This window comes from Diabrotica virgifera, chromosome 6 (assembly GCF_917563875.1).
Source record: "Diabrotica virgifera virgifera chromosome 6, PGI_DIABVI_V3a".
In the NCBI taxonomy this organism is placed as follows: Eukaryota; Metazoa; Arthropoda; class Insecta; order Coleoptera; family Chrysomelidae; genus Diabrotica; species Diabrotica virgifera.
In genome coordinates this window covers 47444-72198 of record NC_065448.1, presented here as the reverse complement: position 1 = coordinate 72198, position 24755 = coordinate 47444, and the positions used below count along the sequence as shown (strand labels likewise).

Sequence of the window (24755 nt, the reverse complement as noted above, 5' to 3'; positions counted from 1 at the left end):
ATTAAAATCTGTATTGGAAATAACTGTTAAAATTGGTCTACGTAATTTAACATATTCCAAAATTTTGTAAAAATGTAATACATTTTAGTTTTCAGCCCAAACTTAGGCCACACACAATGCAATAATGTTCACATTTTTGAAGTGTTAATATTTTTATTTTATCATCTATTGTTTAAAAACAATACAGTTGATAAGATACCCTCAGTTGCGGAGAAAGGATTAATAATAAAGATTTTTTTATTCAGTCAATGGTGTGAGCACTGTCAGTTAAATAGTAACGTGGGGATTTACTTTTACACGCATACCTATTGTGGCAAATGTATCATATTTTTCAAAATTTTGGAATGCATTTAAATCGTAGAACAATTTTAACTTTTGATTTTAATACAGATTTTAATTCTCTACAAGTATTCTCTCATGACTTTTGATATAGAATAATTACGCCCGGTTTCATAAGGTTTGTTCCAACACGACGAAGAACCGTCATGAAACGATCACGAAACTGCGCAGTAAACAGAATAACCCATGGAACGTATTATTTTGCTACCTGCGCGCAGTTTCGTGATCGTTTCGTGACGGTTCTCGTCGTGTTGGAACAAACCTATAATCAACTTAAAGTGAACATTAACTAAAGTTCACTTTAACGTTGACATTTACCCATATGAATTGCATTGACAAGGGTACCAACTTAAAACTTAAAGTCCACTTTAACTGATTATGAAACAGGGCGTTAGGGAAGCAGGAATTCAACAATTCAGAATTTTACATTGATTTTCCTATGGCCCTTTTTACGATTCACCACCCGGTATAAGATAAAATGTGTACTATTTGTCTTATTATTTCATAATAACACAAATAATACACATATATACACAATAACACACATTCAATGATCGAAAATAATTTAAAAATATGGGAATGTAAACTCTTGTGACGTAAAGTCAAAAATATAAGTCTCCCCACCACCGTCGGACAAGACAACCGTAATAAAGTCTAATAACCGTGGGACATACATGGACATACGTTGACAGTTGACAGACATTTGACAGAGAGAAGTCAAAACAAAACACCGCACCGACCAAACGTCAACATGATGAGATGAGGTGGAATTTATCCATATTTATCAATAATTATGTATTGCAACTTTTGAAAAAATTTGCGTATGATAAATAAGTTGAAGGCAATTATCTTGATTGTAATTTATACAAGCTTTGTAAAATTAATCATTGCTCAATACAATATGTCTAAGGAAAAACAAGCAGTTAATTCCAAAAACAAATACTCAATACTCTTACCAACTTACAATGAGGTGGAAAATCTTCCAATTATTCTTTATCTTATAGTAAAATACATGAATCGAAGGTAATTTGCAAATAATTTTAACATATTTTCTATTAACAATTAGTATTAATTGAGGCCATGAGAACCAGAGTGGCCTAACTGTTAAGAACAATACTTAACAAAATCAAGGAAAATGATCAGAAGCTGACATGATGACTGAGTTGATTCTTGGTCAACATACAATTACTAAAACAATCAGATATTTTTAGCCTCTGATCATTTTCCTTGATTATGTTTACACATTGCATGCCACACTTTAATCAGGATACTACTCTCAGGGGCCACTGATATCCACGGCCATGAAAATTAGTCATAATTTATGTGTATATCAAAATTGAGCGAGGGGCCCCTGACAAAATACCTGTGTCTCTCATATATGAGCGACATGGCACGCAATGTGACAAGTAATGTTCTTATCAGCTGGGCCACTCTGGTTCTCATGGTCTCAATTATATATCGTCACCTTAGTACTATAGTAACAAATAGACTTCCGAACAGTAAGGTTGTATCCGAGATGTTCTTATCAACGTTGTTCTGAAGCTATTTCCTTGTGGCATTTTTATGATTAATTATTTATATGTTCTTATCAACGAGTAATTAAATTAGTAAATTAAGGATATTATTTATCGTGAGTGATGTCCGACGATCTAATTAAATGGTCGTTATGTTATCACGAAACCAAAAGTCGATTAATAAGTAAGTTTTTACTTTTATGTTTTATGTAAGTTTTTACTTACACCAACTGAGGCAATATTAGCCCAGGAAAAGAACATTTTATTTTCAGAAAATGCACAACGTTCGCAAAATGAACAAGCATTATATAATACATGGGTTCAATCAGAAAATAATGTTCAAAAACTTAATGACGTTCTACACCTTCGGCGCAAAGAATTAAGGATTTGCATGAAATTTTAGTATGTTATAGAGTTATACTTCAAAAAACTAAGATTTGATTTTTTAAAAATTGTTTTACCATGCCGTTTAATTACTATTAAGGGACAAAGTTAAGTTTTAACACAGGCTCTTATGGGAATTCTTAAAAGTCAATAACTTTTGACCCAAATTTACGATTTTAAATTATTTGTGCTTAAATTAAAGGTTTTTTTATAAGGAATAACATATTAAAAAATGAGGATTGTTTACCGTACCATTTATTTTTAATTTATTTATTATAATTAATTCCGTAAGTTCTGTAATTTATTATAATTTATTTTTATAGAGTATTCAATACTGAAACATATGATTTGAGTATTCTGCTATAAATGCATTGTTACCAACTTTCGCTTGCATATAAGTTTCCCCCCTTTTCTCTGAGAGGCATACCCTGCAACGAAGGTGTAGAACGTCGTTAATATAGATAATCAGCGGCTAAATCAAATAATTATCGCAATGGAGCAAAGATTAGCAAAGCTTGAGAATACCCAACAAGATATAGGGTCAACAGCAAGCGCCGATAAAACAAAAGCCGAAGAGAAAACAGACAAATCTGAATATTTTACTGATGAAGAAGATTTAGCCAACGAAACGGAGTGGATAAGACAAGAGAACAGGAGGACCAAAAAACGCAAAATGGATACTTCATTATCTCCTCCCTCTCCAGAGAAAGCAACAGCAGTAAAGCAAATTCAAAAGCCAAAACTGCCACCACCGGTTGTAGTAGAAGGTTTCAAAGATTCTGCCAACTTAAGTAAGACTCTAGTCGATGCTAGTATTAAATTCACCATGAAAATAATAAACAGTGAAGAGTAAACTTTCCTATCACACATATGAAAATAAACAAGAAAGACCAATCAGAGTAATGGTTAAGAAACTACATCATTCCTATCAGCCAAATGACATAGTAAAGGAGCTACAAAGAAGAGGATATAAAGCTATACAAGCTGATAAGAAATTAAAGTGGAGAACTAAAAAACCTCTTGATATGTTCATCCTGACGTTCAGACAAGATGAAGATATAAACAAAATCTTTGGAATAACTGACATTTTGAGCATGAGAGTAGAAATTGAACCACTAAGGAGCTTGAAGCTGGTACCACAGTGCAAAAGATGCCAGGCCTATGGTCATACCTGGAAATATTGTAATAAGGAACCAAGATGTGTTAAATGCATTGGTAAGCATCTTACCAAAGATTGTCAGAAACTACTAAAAGAGGAACCAAAGTGCATCCATTGTGGTGAAAATCATCCTGCAAGCTACCGAGGCTGTTATGTAGCCAAAAAAACACAAAAGCTGAGAAATCAGAGAACAAATAAGGCTAGTCTACCAAAACCACCACAAAGGGTCAATGAGAAGGAAAAGCCAAAAGCACAAAACGTCACTGCAAATAGAAAATACAGTGATGTAGTTAATAATGTAAAACAAACGGACCAAGAATTGGAAACCGAGAATACATAAAAAATAATATTAGAAAAACTCATCAAGATAGATGATAAAATAACACAAATAGATATACGCGTTACTAGATTGGAACATAGCGCTAAAGGAGCTATACCGAAAATTCGAAATGGCTAAGCAACTACGAATCATGGAATGGAATGCCAATGGGCTTCTACAACATAAAAATGAACTGCAAACTATCCTAGATACAGAAGAAGTTGATTTATGTCTCATAGCTGAAACACATTTCACGAAACAATCTTTTATAAAGTTTAGAGGATACAGGGTATACCACACTATACAACCTGACAATGCAGCAAAAGGAGGCAGCGCACTAATAATAAAAGACAACATTGAACATTATGAGGAGCTAAAATATGAAACAGAACACATACAAGCAACTACGGTATGTGTCAAACTCAAAACTAATTGCGAAGTTAATATAAGCTCAATTTATAGCCCCCCTAGGCATTCCATTAAAAAAGAACAGTATGTAGAATATTTGAAAAGTTTGCTAAAAAGATATATCATTGGAGGTGACTTTAATGCAAAGCACACCCAATGGGGATCAAGATTAACAACAACTAAAGGAAAAGAGTTACTGGCAGCCATAAAAGAACAGAAATGTGAAGTAATATCAACAGGTAGACCGACTTATTGGTCAACAGATACAAACAAAATACCGGACTTAATTGATTTCTTTGTTATTAAAAATATTTCATCCAACTATGTAGATATTAATGAAGGTTGGGATATGAATTCAGATCATTCACCCATAATACTCTCTGTGAGTGACACTATTATCAGAAAGGATTGTAACCCAATACTAACAAATAAACTAACAGACTGGGAAAGTTTTAGATCAATCCTTGAAGATAGAATTGAATTAGCAGTACCATTAAAAAAACCTGAACTAGATGAGGAAGTTGAGTTGCTTGTACAAAATATACAAAAATCAGCATGGGAAAGTACTCCTACTATAAGATCAAACGTCAGAGAACAACTATCCGAAAGAAATTAAAAAGCTAATTAAAGAGAAAAGAAAACTTAGAAGGAAGTGGCAACAAACCAGAGCACCCCAAGATAAAACAAATTTAAACAATGCTAGTCAAAAACTTAAAAGAGAGATTCAAAATATAAAAAATGAGTCAATCAGTTATTACCTGAGAGAGTTGACGGATGATAGTAGCACAGAGTACTCTCTATGGAAAGCAACAAAAAGGCTAAAAAGACCAGTAACCCATTCTCCACCCATTAAACTAGAAGACTAGCTGGGCTAGAAGTAATGAGCAAAAGGCAGAGAGTTTTGGAGTGTAATTTCCAGGGGCAACTCCGAATTGCATGAAAATTTGGATTTAGGTTCTACTTACCCTCCACTTCAAAGTTGAATTTGTGCCGTTGGTTGCTTTTACTTGGGGGGTGACATTTACCCCTTCTCGCGGGGTGAAAAAAATTTTAAGTACCTTTTGTTCTATAAAGTTTTTTACGTAAGTCAATAATTTTCGAGTTATTCGCGATTTAAAATGTTGATTTTTCGACAAAAAAACTACGTTTTCAGACCGTTTTTCCCAAATAACTCAAAAAGTAAATATTTTATCGAAAAAAATATTTTTAGCAAAAGTGTAGCCTATAAAAAAACGAAAAAAATGGTGTACCAGTAAAGTCTACAAATTGAGTAGAAGCAAAGTTATAGCTCATGAAAAATACGTTCTTATTCGTCTAATTCCAAATCGAATAATTCAACGCGAAATCACCGAAGAAAGAAGCGTTTTTCGGGAAAACCTTATTAAAATTTTTAAAGTATCGAAAAAAGCTTATTATTTGTTTTTTACAAAAGTTTACAGCATCAAAAATAAACGAGTTACACTGAAAAAAAAAGTTGGCCCCTTTTTTTGGTAAAAAAATCGTGAAAACCTCCCTCTATTTACTAAATGAAATTAATCGTTTGGCTTTATCATCTATTTTAACTGTATGTGTATTGTTTATATGATCTGTAAGTTTGATTGATTTGAAGTGCCTATTTTTAAAAACATTTGGTTTTATAGTAAAAAAAAATTTCTAAAATTTTTTTAAAAATTTCCTTTCTTTCAAAATAACTTAAAAAGTATTAGTGGTATGAAAAATCTTAAGGAGTAAAAAATGTAGGTTTTGCTATTATAAATATGATAGTTTATTTTTTTTCTCCGTAAGATAAAAATTGGTTAAGATATGGCTGTTCAAAATTTGCATACACTCGTGATTAGTGACCCATTCAAGCTTTCTCAATTATAACCCTTTCAAAAATAAACACTTTAAACCGGTGAGACTGACAGATCATATAAAAAATAGATAGGTAAGTAAATTGTTTGTAAAGCGGTAGCGATTAATTTCATTTGGGGAGCTAAACATGGCGAGATTTTCATGATTTTTTACAAAAAAAAAGAGGACCAACTTTATTTTGAGCGTAACTCGCTTATTTTTAATGCTAAAACTTTTATTAACAATTAAATCAAAGCTTTTTATAAGCACTTTAAAAAAGTTTAAATAGGTTTTTCCCGAAAAGTGCTTAATTTTTCGGTGATTTCACCTTGAAATACTCGATTTGGAATTAGACGAATAAGAACGTATTTTTCATGAGCTACAACTTTGTTTTTATTTGATTGATAGACTTTACTGATACACCATTTTTTTGGGTTTTTTATAAGCTACAAAATTTGCCAAGAATATTTTTTTCGATAAAATATTTACTTTTTGAGTTATTTGCGAAAAACCGTCTGAAAACGTAGTTTTTTTGTCGAAAAATCAACATTTTCAATGGCAAATAACTCAAAAAGTATTGACTTAAGTAAAAAACTCTAGAACAAAAGTTGCTTAAAATCAGTCAATTTATCCATTTCCGGTCTTACCCTGAACGTATGTTTTTTCACCCCCGAGAAGGGGTGACTGTCACCCCCAAGTAAAAGCAACCAACGGTACAATTTCAACTTTGAAGTGGAGGGTAAGTAGAACCTAAATCCAAATTTTCATACAATTCGGAGTTGCCCCCGAAAATTACACGGTATCGCCGAATTTCCCGTTCATTTACTGGGCTATGGAGAATTACTAAAAAACCTGCCTCGTAAAGCCATAGTCAAATTTACCAACATCATCAATGCTGCATTTAGATTGCGATATGTTCCAAATTTATGGAAAATAGCTGAGGTTATAATGATACCAAAACCAGGAAAATCACCAAATGAAGTGTCTTCATATAGACCATTATCACTTTTACCAGTGATGTCGAAGCTTTTTGAGAAACTTCTGCTAAAAAGAATAAAACCAATAATAGAAGAGAAAAAAAATGATTCCAAACCACCAATTTGGCTTCAGAAATAAACATTCTACGATTGATCAGGTTCACAGAATTACTAACATAATTGAGAAATCATTAGAAGAAAAGAAAGTATGTTCTACAATCTTTTTAGACGTAGCTAAGGCCTTCGACAAAGTATGGCATGAAGGTTTAGTCTACAAACTCAAAATTCTTATGCCTAAACAATATTCAGAAATTTTACAATCATATATATCTGACAGATATTTCAGAATTAAGCAAGAAGACGTGTAAACTGATCTAAAAGAAATCAGAGCAGGAGTCCCTCAAGGAAGCGTATTAGGTCCTGTTCTCTACCTGTTATACACATACGATATACCTGAAATGGAAAATGATAATAGCCACATTTGCAGATGACACCGCTATCTTAGCAGTAGGTAATACCAACGAAGAAGCAGCAGAAAAATTACAGTTGGCAATAAATAAAATACACAACTGGACTAAAAAATGGAAAATCAAATTAAATGAATCTAAATCTATTCATGTCAATTTTACAAATAAAAAAATCGAAAACATTCCAATTAGAATAAATGATGCCCAAATACCATATGCATCTTCTGCAAAATATGTAGGTATCACATTTGATGCAAGGCTTCGCTGGAAAGTCCACATTAAAAAGAGAAGGGAAGAATTAGGTATCCGTTACAAAAAAAATGTATTGGCTGATGGGAAGAAACTCTGCATTGTCCACATATAACAAAATACTTCTATACAAACAAATACTTAGACCAGTATGGATGTATGGTTGCCAACTCTGGGGCTGTGCCAATTCAAGTAATATTCAGATTATCCAGAGATTCCAGAATAAAGTATTACGGAACATCGTTGATGCTCCTTGGTATATCCGAAATGTCGACCTCCACAAGGATCTTGAGATGGAAGATGTAGACAAAGTTATCAAGAAGATGGCAGGTAGTCACGAACAACGCCTCCATAGTCATGTAAACATCGAGGCCATCGAGCTCCTCGATAATACTGGGCTAGAAAGAAGATTCAAACGAAGAAAACCATTTGAGTTTGTGTAAAGTGTTAGTGTAAAAGCAGAGCATAGTGTTGTATTGTGTGTTAGTTTTAGTATTAAAATGCATACTTGTTAAAAAAAATAAGGAGACACCATAGGGTTAATATCTTAGATTATGTATCATTTAGTAATCTAAGTTAAAGAAGAACTGATAATTGGTCAACTGATGACCAGATTTCAGTAGTCTAAACACAGCTTGTGTTTAATAAAAAAAAAACCTTAGTACTATAACTTGATAACTCAAAAATTGGTGTTTTTGAGATAACTAGTTCACAAGCTGTATTTTATGTGTCTCCATATTATGCAAATACTTGGTAACCCGCTCCAAATAAGTTAAGGATTTATTTATGATTGACAAAATTTGATAAAATTAAAATGCCCCCAACATTTCGTGCTAAAACTTGGCAGTATGAGTTATCAAATTATTGTTCGAATCAGTGTAATAGAAATAATCGTACATTGAATGTTACAACTAGCTAACTCTAGATATCTAATTGTAGAACGTGTTATTCTGAAACCATTAAGGCTACCTCGTGATTGCTATCTGTTGATTTTTTTCATGTTAATGTTATAATTTGAAGATCGTTAGCAGCTCTTGCAACCTCAAACAGGTTAAATCGTGAAACAGATTGTCGCAGTATGTATGGGATTGGATGTTAATAAAAGAAATTGTCGGTCAGCCCAAACTTGTTATAAATATACCAAACTTGGTATAAATTTTGCATTCTAGGCCTATCCCAATAACTGAAAGCAAATATCAAGATTTAATTTCAATGTTTACTATGGATCCTCCAGTGTTATGGGGCAGTTTCAAGCCTTTTTATTTTGGACCATCACATTACGATATTAACAATGATAACACTGACGAAACATATATGAAGATGATTAATATGATAAGGGAGCGTTCAAGTATTACGTAACGCGATTTTTTAAGATTTTTGACCCCCCCTTCCCCTTACGTAGCGCACTCTAATGGGCGTTTAACTATTGCGTAACGCAATTTTTGAAGATTTTTTACCCCCTCCCTCCAACCTGCGTTACGTAATACTTGAACGACCCTTAATACTTATCAACTTCACAATTATGCTTACGTCTTGTGTTAGTTTTTTTTATTTTTATGTTAGTTTAGCCTGTATAATTAAAATATTAATATATATTTTAGCAACTGTGATTACGAGATAATAGTAATAGATGACGGAAGTCCAGATGGCACACTTGAAGCAGCAAAGCAGCTCCAAAAAATATATGGTGAAGATAAAATTTTTTTAAGACCTAGAGAAAAAAAGCTAGGCTTGGGAACAGCTTATATTCATGGTATCAATCATGCTACAGGCAACTTTATCATTATAATGGATGCTGACTTAAGTCACCATGTAAGTATGGTATTTCAGAAATATTGATTGCTCAACCAAATACAAATTGTAAATAAGTATAGATAAACAGACTTAACTGCAACCCTCAAGGTCACTTGCATCACATTATCGAACGACTGTTGTGTCTTCTCTTGGTGGTTGCAGATAAACCGGTTTTATAGTATCTACTTATACTAAATTTCAATAAGCGACGCAAGGCATGTAAACAACGATTTTAGTTGTAAAGGTGTTCAAAATTTAGCTACTTGTTCCAATACAGCATGTCCCTGTAAGTTGGATCCATAATTCAAAAATCCATATTATGGAAAACTTTTTTATTATTAATTTTACTAAAAAAAAATAATTCTTCATAAAAAGCCCTGCATGGTCTAAAACCTAAGATTCAACCATCAGATATCAAAGGACATCGAACACATCTTATGGAAAATATAATGTCACTCAAATTCAATAAAATTTATACCAATAGATTCGTTTTAAATTAACGATCAAATCTTATCATTGCGCCAACTCTCTATTTTCAAAAATAAGAGCAGAAATTGATATAAATAAATCTGAAATCAAATGGGTAGGTACATAAGTTAGAGAGAGAAAAAATATTTTAAAATACCCAGATTTTCGGTACTCCATAAATCAGCGGATTAGTTTCACTAATCCGCTTAGGCCCAGCGGGATTTAAGCTGTTATGAATAGCACTCAGAGCAATAATGATTGTAAACTAACATTTTATGGACTCCAAAAATGTGATTTCGATAAACTTTAATTGCAATTTGCGCCGTAATTAATCATAATTAAGAGTTGGCGCAATGATAAGAATTGATCGTTATATTAAAACGAATCTAATCGTATAAATTTTATTGAATTTGAGTGACATTATATTTTCCATAAGATGTGTGCGATGTCCTTTTATGAATATTATTCGAGGTATGTCAAAAAGTATGAAATTCACTCAAGAGTAAAGTAGCTTTATTTTTCACAATATTGAAAATTGTTATTATGAAAAGTTGTTTCTTCTAATTGAAAAAAAAATTGAAAATTTTTCTTTAATTATTATGGATAACCAACATTATTTTCAGTTATTTCAATTATGATAACTCTTTTACTATTAATTTTACGAAAAACAGTGATTCTTAATAAAAAGTTCTGGATGGTCTAAAACCTAACGTACAACCATCTTATATCAAATTTTATCAATTTTGTACGAGGTATGTCAAAAAATATAAATTTTGCTCAAGAGTAAAGTAGTTTTATTTTTCACAATACTGAAACTTGTTGTAATTAATATCTAATGGGAATAAATAAGCACTAAGCACTGAGCCTTGGTGCAATCCTACTTTCACATGCAATTTATCAGTCTCTCCCACACCTGTCCTGTAATGCATCTCCATCTATTTCTCCATTACTCTGTAATACCGATCTCAGGTACTTAAAACTATTGCTTTTCACAATCATTTCACCATCCAAAGATACCATTTTATTTGTAGTAACTCCATCTTTAAATGAACATTCCAAATTCTCTGTTTTTGTCCTACTAAGTTTTAAACCTTTTTCCTCCAGAGCTTGTCTCCACTGTTCCAGTTTTTGTTCTAAGTCTCTTTTACTATTTCTTACTAAAACGATATCATCAGCATACATTAAGCACCATGGAATGTTACCCTGTAGTTTCACTGTTTTCTGGTCCAAAACTAATGAGTAAATGACATACCAGTACAGTACTAATCAGTATGAGAGTACATAAGCACCGAGCCTTGGTGCAATCCTAATTTCACATGAAATCTATCAGTCTTTCCCACACCTGTTCTAACACTAGTCGTTACTCCCTCATACATATCTCTCACAATCTTTACATATTCACAAAAGACTTCCTTCTTATTGAGTGCCCACCACAGAATCTCTCGAGGAACTCTATCATATGTTTTCTCAAGATCAATGAATACCATATGATCGTGATATACCATATGACTTGTTTCTTTATTCCTGTATTTTTCCATCAATTGCCTTATAATGAAAATTGCATCTGTTGTTGATCTGCCCTGCATAAAGCCAAATTGATTATCGGATATTTCGGTTTCTTCACGTATCCGTCTATCAATTATTACTCTCTCTCTCATATTTTCATGGTGTGGCTAAGTAGTTTTATAGCCATGTAGTTTGTACATTGTTGTATATAGTCCAGAAAGCCACTGCGCATCCGTTAGAAAAAATATTCTGATTCGGATTTTTTGCACAATCTTACTCAAAAAGGACCCCTTTTAACAAATTTGTATGTTGCCAGGACCAAAAGTGGGTCAAAAATTTTTTAAACGTTTTTTTTTGTTTTTTTTTCCTAAAATTATTTTTTTTGCATGGAACAAAGTTTTTTAGGTTTTTTGGATCATTCCAAACAGAAAAAGTCTTTAGTGAGTTTTCTCTAAAGTTGATAGGTTTTGACATATAAGCGATTAAAAATTGAAAAATTGCGAAATCGGCCATTTTTAACATTCAAAAACTATGTGAAAAACTTAAAATTTGAATGTTGCCAAGGTAGGTAGATATTCTTTAAACATCGATTAATGAAATCCCGAAGAGTTTTTTGCAATACAGTATTCAAAACTCCTCTGTTTTTTAATTTCTAATCACGCGTGCGTAGAGATGCATCAAGTCAAACTAGTTTGATTTTACTCAACAAACTTGACTTAAAACCAAACTTTTTTTGTAAAAAAGTTTGACTTGACTTGATTTCGATATCTTTAGGTTTGACTTGAAATCAAACTTCTTTAAACAGTTTAAAGTTTATTTTTAATTCTAATTGACAGCATACCTCCTTTTGTTTTGACTTATTTGGACAGATCTGAACCTGTACTCTGCTACTCCGCAAATTAGTTATACATAAGTTATATTCATATTTATAAGCATATGCTTTGCTTGTTTGTTGTAATACGTTAGTTTTGAAAGGTGTGCTTTGTGCAATAATGTCTGAACCTGAACTTTTTTCCGCTCAGAGTACGTACCAGAACAAAGTGAGTCTGATTTTGAAAATATCCCCACTGCAAAAATTAAGAGAAAAAAATCTGTAGACGAGGCAGAATTGATTAACAAGAAAAATAAATATGTAGGTATACTGATTTATTTAATGCTCCGGCAGGCGATTCCAAAACAATGAAGATTGCAAAGTGCACATTATGTAAAAATAAAAACAGTGTTATAAAAATGACATAGTGGAACTAGTTCTTTAAAACATCTGAAGGTGCATTTAAATCAAAGCGAACACGAACGAACGAACGAAGGAACGAATTCGTAGGTGTTCGCTAGGTTATAGACCAGGGCGGATCTGTAAAAATATTAGTACATTTGGACGTTGAGAGGTGACTCAAATTTTTTTGCAGAAATTGCTTGAAAATAAATCAAATAATAATATTTGAGTTATCCTCCCTCTCAAAAAGGTCCGGAACATTGTTTAAATAAACAAAATGTCAAAAAATTAAGGAAAAATTCGAGTTTTTTCTTGGTTTTTTGATTATAACTTTAAAAGTATTCATTTCCGAGAAAAGTTGTACTGACATAAAAGTTGCGTAATTAAATTTCCTATAATATAGAATTAGTTAAAAATTTAAGAAATACTCACAATTGTTGCAAAATAGCAATAATTTTGAAAAAAACATACAAAAACAAGTATTCGCATTTTACGTTTTTCAACCATTTATGCTACACTTAGGACCTTCATATTTCACCTTGAAAAATTTTATGATACAGTAAAACAATACTGTAAATTTCATTAAGATCGGTTCAATAGATTTTGCAAAATAAATTTTGCAATCCAGCTTTCGTAAAAAAAATTCATTTTTTCAAAATGTTACAGGACTGAAAATAAAGCAGATAGCAAGTTGAAAATTTTTTTGCACATAGAAGTGTACTGTACCATTTATTTGCAATTTTGCAAAATTAAAATCGCTTAACACCACGGCGTCAGGAATTTTTTTAAATAAGCATTAATTATTGGTGCTACGCGCAGGACAGCGGATAGGTTGCTCTGATTGGGCATTTCAATGACCTTTTATAATGATTGATACATTTTAATTTTTATGACATTTTGATATAAATAAATAAATTTGTTTATTGCAAAATAAAAACACATACTCTATCCTTTGAAATAACACTTTTATTAGCAAAAACTTTCTTTGTTCATATATTTTAACTTAAATAATAAAAGTTTATTATTTTTAAACATATTCAATTGTTTAAACAATATTTCACAAACAATAATAAAATTAGTTTGATTTTTGTGGAATTAAAATATTAAAATACAACAAAATATAGAGTAAGAAAGTAATATATTAGATAAAGATTGGAAGAAATTTTGGTGGAAATCAACCTGTGTGAATCGAACACAGCTGTCCTGCGCGTAGCACCAAAAATTATTGTTTATTTCAAAAATTTTCTGACGCCGTGGTAATTAATCGATTTTAATTTTGAAAATTGCAAATGAAAGGTAGAGTACATTTCTATAAGCAAAAAAAAATTCAACTTGCTATCTGCTTTACTTTCAGTCCTGTAACATTTTGAAAAAATGAATTTTTTTTGCGAAAGCTGTATTGCAAAATTTATTTTGCAAAATCTATTGAACCGATCTTAATGAAATTTACAGTATTGTTTTACTGTATCATAAAGTTTTTCAGGGAGAAATATGAAGCTCCTAAGTGTAGCATAAATGGTTGAAAAACGTAAAATGCGAATACTTGTTTTTGTATGGTTTTTTCACAATTATTGCTATTTTGCAATTAGGGTTACTATTTTTTAAATTTTTAACCAATTCTATATTGTAGTAAATTGAATTACGCAACTTTTATGTCAGTACAACTTTTCTCGGAAATGAATACTTTTAAAGTTATAATCAAAAAACAAAGAAAAAAATCGAATTTTTCCTTCAATTTTTGACATTTTGATTATTTAAACAATGTTCCGGATCTTTTTGAGAGGGAGGATAACTCAAATATTATTATTTGATTTATTTTCAAGCATCATCATTCTCTTTGCCTTATCCCTATGCGGGGTCGGCTTCCCTAATTGCATTTCTCCACACAATTCTGTCTTGGGTCATATCAATGTTAATCCCCTTTACCAACATGTCCTGCCTTATCGCCTCCCCCCAGGTCTTCTTTGGTCTTCCTCTCCTACTCCTTCCAGGAATCTGCACTTCAGCTATTCTTCGTATTGGGTGATTAACGTCTCGACGTTGAACATGACCGAACCATCTTAACCTATGCTCTCTCATTTTGGCATCAATTGGTGCCACACCTAGACTTCCCCTAATATACTCATTTCTAATTTTATCCTTCTTTGTCACTCCACTCATCCATCTAAGCATTCTCATTTCCGCCACATGCATTCGTTGTTCCTCTTTCTTTTTCACTGCCCAACATTCAGTCCCGTACATCATAGCCGGTCTTATGGCTGTTTTATAGAATTTTCCCTTCAGCTTCATTGGAATTTTTCTGTCACACAACACACCACTCGCTTCTTTCCACTTCATCCATCCAGCCCTAATTCTACTGCATGCATCTCCATCTATTTCTCCATTACTCTGTAATACGGATCCTAGGTACTTAAAACTATTGCTTTTCACAATCATTTCACCATCCAAAGATACCATTTTATTTGTAGTAGCTCCATCTTTAAATGAACATTCCAAATACTCTGTTTTTGTCCTACTAAGTTTTAAACCTTTTTCCTCCAGAGCTTGTCTCCACTGTTCCAGTTTTTGTTCTAAGTCTCTTTCACTATTTCCTACTAACACGACATCATCAGCATACATTAAGCACCATGGAATGTTACCCTGTAGTTTCGCTGTTATCTGGTCCAAAACTAATGAGAATAAATACGGACTAAGCACAGAGCCTTGGTGCAATCCTACTTTCACATGAAATTTATCAGTCTCTCCCACACCTGTCCTAACACTAGTCGTTACTCCCTCATACATATCCCTCACAATCTTTACATATTCACCAGGGACTCCTTTCTTATTGAGTGCCCACCACAGAATCTCTCGAGGAACTCTATCATATGCTTTCTCAAGATCAATGAATACCATATGAGCGTTTGTTTCTTTACTCCTGTATTTTTCCATCAACTGCCTTATAATGAAAATTGCATCTGTTGTTGATCTACCCTGCATAAAGCCAAATTGATTCTCGGATATTTCGGTCTCTTCACGTATCCGTCTGTCAATTACTCTTTCCCATATTTTCATGGTGTGGCTAAGCAGTTTTATAGCCCTGTAGTTTGTACATTGTTGTATATCTCCCTTGTTTTTGTAAACAGGTACCAGTATACTGCTTCTCCATTCGTCTGGCATTTGTCCGACTTCCATAATTCTATTAAATAGACCTGCTAGCCACCTTGTTCCTGTCTCTCCCAATGCTCTCCATACTTCCCCAGGAATATCATCTGGTCCTACCGCTTTTCCTTTCTTTATTTTTTGAAGCGCTTGAGCCACTTCCTCGTTGGTTATTTTGGTGACCATTGCTGCTACTGTCTCCGTTGACTCTACAGGCTGTCTGTCAAATTCTTCATTTAATAAGCTGTCAAAGTACTTTCTCCATCTCTTTTTGACTTCCCTTTCGTGAACTAGTATTTTATTATTTTCATCTCGGATACATCTAATCTGATTAAAATCTTTTGCTTTCCTTGCTCTCTGTTTGGCTATTTTATATATCTTCGTTTCGCCTTCCCTGGTATCAAGTTGATCATATAGGTTTGAATACGCTTCTGCTTTGGCTTTTGCTACTGCTCCTTTCGCTTCCTTTTTCGCCACCATATAGTTTTGAAGATCTGTGTCGGATCTGGTTTCTTGCCACTTTTTATATAATTTTCTCTTCTCTTTTATTTTTCCTTGTACTTCGTTTGACCACCACCAAGTCTCTTTATCCTCAAACTTTTTTCCTGACGTTTTCCCAAGTATTTCAATAGCAGTCTCTCTTATACTACTGGCCATTTTTCTCCAAATTGTATTAGGGCTTCCTTTCATGTTCCAACATATTTTTTCTACTATTCTTCTCCTGAATAGACCTTCTTTCTCATCTTTCAGCAGCCACCATTTGATTTTTTGTGGTCCTCTCCGATATTTTTTTTTAGTTTCGCTTTTTACTTCGATGTCCAGAACAAGCAGCTTATGTTGTTGGCTTACTGTCTCACTCACTATTACCTTGCAGTCCTTGCATTCACGTATGTCTTCTTTCCTTATCATGAAGTAGTCTATTTGGGATTGATGTTGTCCACTTTTGTAGGTAATAAGTTGAGTTTCTCTCTTTTTAAAGAATGTGTTAACAATCGCCATATCCAATGCTGTTGCTAATTCAAGCATGTCATCTCCAGCTTCATTTCTAGTTCCAAAGCCTAATCCCCCATGTATTGTTTCATATCCTGTCTTGGTTTGGCCCACATGTGCATTGAAATCACCTCCTATTATAACTTTCTCCTCTGCTGGAATATCACTCAGTACGTCTCCTAATTGATCATAGAAAGCTCTTCTTTCATTCTCACCCAGACCTGTTTGGGGAGCATACACACAAACAACATTCAATACCTCTTTATCAATTACAAATTTCACTGACATCATTCTATCACTCGTTCTTACAACTTCTACTACGTTATCTTTCATTTCACTATCAGCAATTATACCAACTCCATTTCTAGTGTTACTACTCCCTACATACCACAATTTGTATCCTTCACCTAGTTCTTTCGCCCTTTGTCCTTTCCACCTAGTTTCTTGAATACAAGCAATTTGAACTCTTCTTCGTTTGAGCGCATCCACTAACTCCAGACTCTTACCTGTAAGACTACCAAGATTCCAAGACCCTATCCTGATTTTTCTAACCTGCAATGGTGTTCCCCCTGAGATAGTCCTCACCCGGAGATCCGAACGGAGGCTCATTTTACTTCCGGAACATTTTACCTCAGGAGATGCCATCATTTCAGTATAAGTTTTGACTGCGTTTGGAGAAGGTCTTTTCATTATTATGGCCTGAAAAGATTTTTGGATATTTGATGCCTGAATGCCTTTTCTATCAGCACCATACCCTGCCCTGCACGTTTAGCCAATACACCACCAATGCAACCAAAGTGCAGTATTACCCCACACCCGCCTGCATTTTTCTGTATAGGCCAGGATCCCTACTGTAAGGACTGCCCTATAAGCCAATGTATTGTTGCCCGTATCCCGCCGCTAGGAGGCACGTACTTTGGTTATTTCGGGATACAATTTCAAGCAATTTCTGCAAAAAAATTTGAGTCACCTCTCAACGTCCATCTCAAAACAGATCCGCCCTGGACTATTACTCGTTCGCTACAAAGTAGGACCACAGCATAATAAAACCTAATATATTCTAATCTAATACATACTTATATTTACTATGCTGTCTATCTTATACTTACTATGCTGTGGTAGGACCATTTACATTGAAGCGAACCAATGTCGGATGAACCAATGTACAGATGAAGATATAATCGTTAACGCTGCTAGTTTTATAGTTATTGCAGGACTTGCCGAAAAAAAAGGAAGAAGAGAGTGTGGTGTTCCGAGTTTATTACATCATCATCATCATCATCATCAGCCTCTCTCAATCCACTGCTGGACATAGGCCTCCCCTGTTTGTCTCCAAAGTGTTCTATCTTGTGCTTTCTGTATCCAGTTTTTTGTTGTCTTTCGTAAGTCGTCTTGCCATCGTATTGGTGGTCTTCCTCTGCTACGTTTATCGGCCCTTGGTCTCCATTCAACTAGTTTGCGAGTCCATCTTCCGTCCTTCATTCTGGCAACGTGTCCAGCCCATTTCCATTTTAAATTGCAGCTTCTTTCAATGACGTCTATGACTTTGGTCTTAGCTCGTAGATCTTCGTTTCTAATCCTGTCTCGCAGAGTGGCCTCTATCATTGATCGCTCCATTCTTCTCTGCGCTACTCTTAGTTTTTGTTCGTTTTTCTTTGTGAGCGATAATGTTTCTGCACCATAGGTCATCACCGGTAGCACGCATTGGTCGAAAACTTTTTTCTTCATGTTAGTTGGAATGTCACTCTTAAAAATGTCCCTAAGAGCTCCGTATGCTGCCCATCCTTGTATTATTCTTCTGGATACTTCTGTTGTTTGATTGTCCTTACCTATCTTAATTTCGTGACCCAGATATATATATTTGTCTACCAGTTCTATTTGTTCATTTTGTATTTCAAGGTGTTTACTTGGTACTAAGTTCGTCATATATTTTGTTTTTGTTATATTCATTTTTAGGCCTATTTTATGACATGCCTTACCAAGTTCTTCCAACATTTCCTTTATTTGTCCCAAATCGTCTGCAATCAGGACTATATCGTCTGCGTAGCTTAGGTGGTGTAGCATCTCTCCGTCCACATTTATTCCTTTATCACCCCATTCAAGGGTTTTGATCGCTTTTTCTAGAGCCGATATGAAAAGTTTAGGTGACAACGTATCGCCTTGACGGATACCTCTTTGGATTTGTATTTGTTTGCTGTTATCGTGTAGTTGTATCGAGCTTGTCGCATTTTTATATATATTACATATTAGCCTCGAATATCGGCTATCAATGCGGCTTTCGTTTAGTGCTTCTATAACACTGTCGAGTTCTACTGAGTCGAATGCTTTGTGGAAATCTACGAATGCTAAAACTAAGGGCTTGTTATATTCTATGGATTTTTCAATGAGTTGTTTTATTGTTTGGAGGTGATCGTTGGTTCCAAAGTTTGCTCTGAATCCAGCTTGTTCTCTTGTTCCGAGTTTATTACAAAAGGGAAAAAAAGGAGGAGGTGATGCCTTGTTAAGTGATTTAATGACTGACAATTTATTCCAAGTTACAAATTTCTGTAGAATGTCTATGGAAGATTTGTTGAATTTGATTTTGATTTCTAAAAATGATACAAATTTCAAAAAAACAATTACTGCTAAAGAAAGAATGCTGCTAACCCTCTGCTTTCTTGCAACATGTGACTCCTATGCAAGTCTTAAGTACTTGTTCAAAATTTCAACTTTAAAAAGTAACAACTGAATTATGAAAAATATATTTAATGGTAAAATTTAATTAAACAATTAATTATTTTAGTAGGTCGGTAATTTTAATATTATATTATTTGTATGTGTACAAAAATAAGTGCACTACCAGACTTCGGTTTTAGTCACCATCCAGATGGATTTAAAAGCGTAAAAATAATATGTATTTAGCAGTGACGTAAATTTTCGTTATTTTTGACTATTTGTACATAACGATTCCTATAACTATCAATACCAGGTACTTTATACTCTTAATGGTAATAGTTTTATTAGTCATCTAACAAATATAAAACTACAAAAGTGTATTTCTGGACCATGGTTCTGCGAATTAGTTTTTTCATAATAGATTAAATAATAGTAGGATTTTTTTATTAGAGTTACAACAATAAAGCAACAAAGAATGTAAAATATCAAAGATCCTTTTTAGTACTGGCAGGTACCCATTTTTACCCAAGTTTCGACAAATGCGGGAATGCATATTGCCCGCACGTGTATTTAAGATGGACCAGTCACACATTGTGTTTAAGTTTATTGTCGTGTTTATTGTCAGTGAAAAAATGAGTTAATAATCGAATATGTCATTTTCTTAAATATATGTATAAATTTTGATACGACTTCAATTTCATTTTGTCCTGTCTCTATTCTATAATTATTTAATTTAAAACAAAAATAATTTATCCAGGTATTTTTTATTTTGTTGAAAATTTTGACGATAAGTAAATATTTAATTTAAATCTGTCATCAACTAATAGTTTGTGATAAATAAATCTTCTTCTTAAGATGCTGTGCATTTCTGCATAGGCGTCCACCGTACATTGTCTTGTCAGGTGAAACGTTAGATAGTCAGGATTACATAATTCTGTTTTTAACAGCATTGCGAAGCATTTCATAGCTGTGGGTTCCTGTCCATTGGCGATTACGTAGCCATGACATCGTTTAACGTCCCAGTCCTCTCTTACCCTCTATCTTTCCGTCGAGTATCAGTTACTGAAAAGTGTATCGTTCTCCTCGTAATATGTGCCCCAAGTATGTACTCTTCTTACTTTTAACACAATAATTAAAAACTTCCCTATCCTGTAAACCCGCTCTTCTGAGTACTTCCTTCTCTTTCTGACTCTGTCCATCCATGATATTCTATGCATTCGACGTAGGCACCACATTTCAAACACTTTCGACGCCCAAATCGGGTGTCGTTGTCAAAATACAAAATATTACTAAAATAAACAAAAATGTTGTTGCTTAGTCAAAAATTCTTCTAATAATTTATTTAATGTGACTCATTTATATCGGCAATTCAGACACATATATTATACATTTTAAAGTAGAAGACTTTAAAATGATATTGCCAATATTTTTGAGTTGCGTTCCTGAAAAATTACTAAACATTTTATCTCGAAGAAAAGTGTAATATCTACTAAATAAATTAATTTTCAAACTCTTTCAAACTAGTTTGACAAACAGTTTGAATTTTCAAACCTGTAACCATTGACCAGTTTGACTTGACTTGAATTAATTCCAGAAGGATTGACTTGAGTTTGACTTGAAATTAAGTCAAATTCAAGTCAAGTTCAAACATTCAAGTCAAACTTGTGTAACTCTACTAGTGCGCGACACTATTTTCCACCGTTGCATGTGTATACAGTATGGTGCAAATGAAAGGAATAAATTCGTTATTTCGTAAACCGGCGACTTTAAGGAAAAAACACGAAACAGGTCGATTTTTATTTTTAAGTTATGATATTGTGGCATATATGGTATACTAGTGACGTCATCCGTCTGGGCGTGATGACGTAATCGATGATTTTTTTAATGAGAATAGGGGTCGTGTGGTAGCTCATTTGAAAGGCTCTTCAATTTTCTATTCAGTAATGTAAACATGTACATAATTATTTATACAGGGTGTCCAAAAAATTTTTATTAAATTAAATTATTTAACAAAAAAAGAAGTAGAAGGACACCCTGTATAAATAATTATATAAATGTTTATATTATTGAATAGAGAATTGAAGAACCTTTCAAATGAGCTAGCACACGACCCCTATTCTCATTTAAAAAAATCATCGATCACGTCATCACGCCCAGATGGATGACGTCAATAGTATACCATATATGCCACAATATCATAACTTAAAAATAAAAATCGACCTGTTTCGGGATTTTTCCTTAAAGTCGCCGGTTTACGAAATAACGAATTTATTCCTTTCATTTGCACCATACTGCATACACATGCAACGGTGGAAAATAGTGTCGCGCACGCTTGATTGGCAATTAAAAAACAAAGGAGTTTTGAATATTGTATTGCAAAAAACTCTTCGGGATTTCATCAATCGATGTTTAAAGAATATCTACCTACCTTGGCAACATTCAAATTTTCAGTTTTTCACATAGTTTTTGAGGGTTAAAAATAGCCAATTTCGCAATTTTTCAATTTTTAATCGCTTATATGTCAAAAACTATCAACTTTAGAGAAATGTCACTACAAACCTTTTCTGTTTGGAATGATCCAAAAAACCTAAAAAAACTTCGTTCCATGCAAAATAAAATAAATTTAGGAAAAAAACAAAAAAAAAACGTTTAAAAAATTTTTGACCCACTTTTGGTCCTGGCTACATGCAAATTTGTTAAAAGGGGTTGTGCAAAAAAATCCGAATCGGAATATTTTTCCTAGCGGATGCGCAGTGGCTTTCTGGACTAATATCTACCTTGTTTTTGTAAACAGGTACTAATATACATACTGCTTCTCCATTCGTCTGGCATTTGTCCAACTTCCATAATTCTATTAAATATACCTGCTAGCCAACTTGTTTCTGTCTCTCCCAATGTTCTCCATACTTCCTCAGCAATATCATCTGGTTCATCTGCTTTTCCTTCTTTTATTTTTTGAAGCGCTTGAGCCACTTCCTCGTTTGTTATTTTGGTGTCTCCGTTAACTCCACAAGCTGTCTGTCAAATTCTTCTTTTAATAAAGTGTCAAAGTACTTTCTCCTTATCTCTTTTTAACATCCTCTTCGTGAAATGGTAAATAGGAATGAATAATAATATATTTGATGTTGTTTAATTTCAGCCAAAATTTATATCCCAGTTTATCGAAAAACAACAGTCACAAGATTATGACGTAGTTTCTGGTACTCGCTACATAGGAGATGGAGGAGTATCCGGATGGGATTTTAAAAGAAAACTAGTGTCTCGTGGAGCAAACTTCCTAACTCAGCTTTTATTAAGACCCGGTGCGTCTGATCTAACAGGATCATTCCGTCTCTACAAAAAAGATGTTCTTGAAAAACTTATCAACAGTTGTGTGTCTAAAGGTTATGTCTTTCAGATGGAAATGATAGTTAGAGCCAGGGAGTTAAACTACTCAGTGGGTGAAGTGCCAATTACTTTCGTAGATAGAGTCTATGGGGAATCGAAGTTAGGAGGGTCAGAAATTGTTCAGTTTGTTAGAGCATTGTTGTATCTTTTTGCTACTACATAGAAATTATTATTAGTGCAATTCACAAACCATACATACTCTAGACGTTCCACGACCATGTTAATCTTTCGGATCGAATTAACGCCATCTGTTGATTGGGAAGACAACTAAATTGACAAATTATAGTTTTACCTGGGAATTTCAAACTATAAATTTTTGCGGGATTTTTGATGATATTTCGCAGGAAATTAAAACAACAGAAAGACAATTCAATGTTTTACAAAATCTTAAATTCTCTCTAAAGTTATGCTAGTAGGTAGTGTTGTAATCGTGGCTAAAATACCAATATAAACAAAAATCATAGTTTTACTGAAAACTTCAAATATTCCAATTTGTTTCCAAAATGCTAAACACTACTGCCAAGTGTCATGTGAAAACACTGTTTTTTAGGAAGCACAGGGCAAAATCGAAAGAAAACGCTGGGTTGGAATAAAACAATTGTCCTGGCTGCGTAATATTAGACAACGCAACGGACAGATCGAACGGTCGAGGAATTGTTTCATATAGCTGTCGACCGAGAAATATTTCATCAACTTGCTAATACGACGATAGCCAACGCTTGAAAACAAGCAGGGCACACAAAGAAGAAGGAAGATGCCGCAATAATCAAGAGCAAGGATCTCGCTAAATTAAAATAATAAATTAATATAGAAAAATATAATATATGAAAATTATTTCGAACCTGAATTTGAGTATTTCATTATGTTATGTAGGTATGTTTTGAAAATATAATTTTATTTAGTGTTTCTTTAACAATTTCCTAATGATTTCTTTTTAAAACCTGTCATTTAAGTTTCTAAGTGAATAATTTAATTTTTTAATATTCAAAATTATATAATATGTACATAGACGGGGGCGTAAGAATTTTTGGAATGTTTAAGGTGGTACATGACACAAAAAGGTTGGGAAAAACTGGTCTAGAGTATGTATGGTTTGTGGTGCAATTACTATATTCATATACTTTAACTCAAGTTGTTTTAAAACATTAAAATATTTTTCTACAATAATATTACAAGTTGGTAATAGATGATGAATGATAGTTTAATAATTACATACTTGAAGTGATGTAACGTCTTGCAAAAAGTTAAGAAATTGTATAAAAAGAAATAAAGTTGGTTTTTGTGACATAATAAATAAGATTGAGTTTATGGTTTATTTCAAAATAAACGAAATTATTTTTACTTCAATTGTTTACTTTATTTACCTACTTTATTTACTTCTCATAAAATATCTCAAAGCCGTAACTTTAGCACAATGCCCTAACTTTGTGAGTTCGCTTTGTGCTTTAAAATTGTCAAATATATGGTCAGATCACAAACCAGTACCTGGCAAGTTCCTATAAAAAATACCATTAATCAAGAAAAAACATGGTATACTCCTTATCAGAGGAATCTTTCAGTGCGTCACAGTTTTTCGATTTCTTTCTAACGCATTAAGTTGGAAGTGACAGAAAAAAAGGTACGTCCGTGATTAAAATCATTTATAATATTTATTCTAGTTGATGATAGATGGCGCTATAATCGAACAAAAAAATTATTTATGTATTATCTATAATCTGTACAATTTATAAAACTATACAAATCAAAGAACATACATTTTTATAAATGAAATAAACACAATTGATTTGTTTTTATACCTACCAAATTACGATTACGATTCTGACAACTGTCAGATTTAACTAAAATCAAAATACTACTAAAATAAACAAAAATGTTGTTGCTAAGTAAATAAAAATTCTTCTAATAATTTATTTAATCTGACTCATTTATATTGGCAATTCAGACGTATATTA

The 24755-nt window shown here is 33.1% G+C and overlaps 1 protein-coding gene across 1 annotated transcript; it reads left to right on the top strand.

Moving 5' to 3' along the window:
• Positions 1-1040: 1040 nt before the first annotated feature.
• On the top strand, positions 1041-24144 carry LOC114330460 (dolichol-phosphate mannosyltransferase subunit 1). The gene is made up of 3 exons (XM_028279807.2): positions 1041-1362; positions 9251-9461; positions 22556-24144. Exons 1-3 carry the CDS (start codon positions 1163-1165, stop codon positions 22964-22966), a joined length of 822 nt encoding a protein of 273 aa, XP_028135608.1. The 5' UTR covers positions 1041-1162; the 3' UTR covers positions 22967-24144.
• The last annotated feature ends 611 nt before the right edge of the window (positions 24145-24755 follow it).

What these genes read in the sequence shown, in the direction of transcription:
- LOC114330460 (XM_028279807.2), top strand. Translation starts at nt 1,163, where the DNA reads ATGATAAATAAGTTGAAGGCAATTATCTTGATTGTAATTTATACAAGC. An exon ending in GTAAAATACATGAATCGAAG is followed by an intron (nt 1,363 to 9,250) that starts GTAATTTGCAAA and finishes TATATATTTTAG; the next exon opens with CAACTGTGATTACGAGATAA. An exon ending in ATGCTGACTTAAGTCACCAT is followed by an intron (nt 9,462 to 22,555) that starts GTAAGTATGGTA and finishes GTTTAATTTCAG; the next exon opens with CCAAAATTTATATCCCAGTT.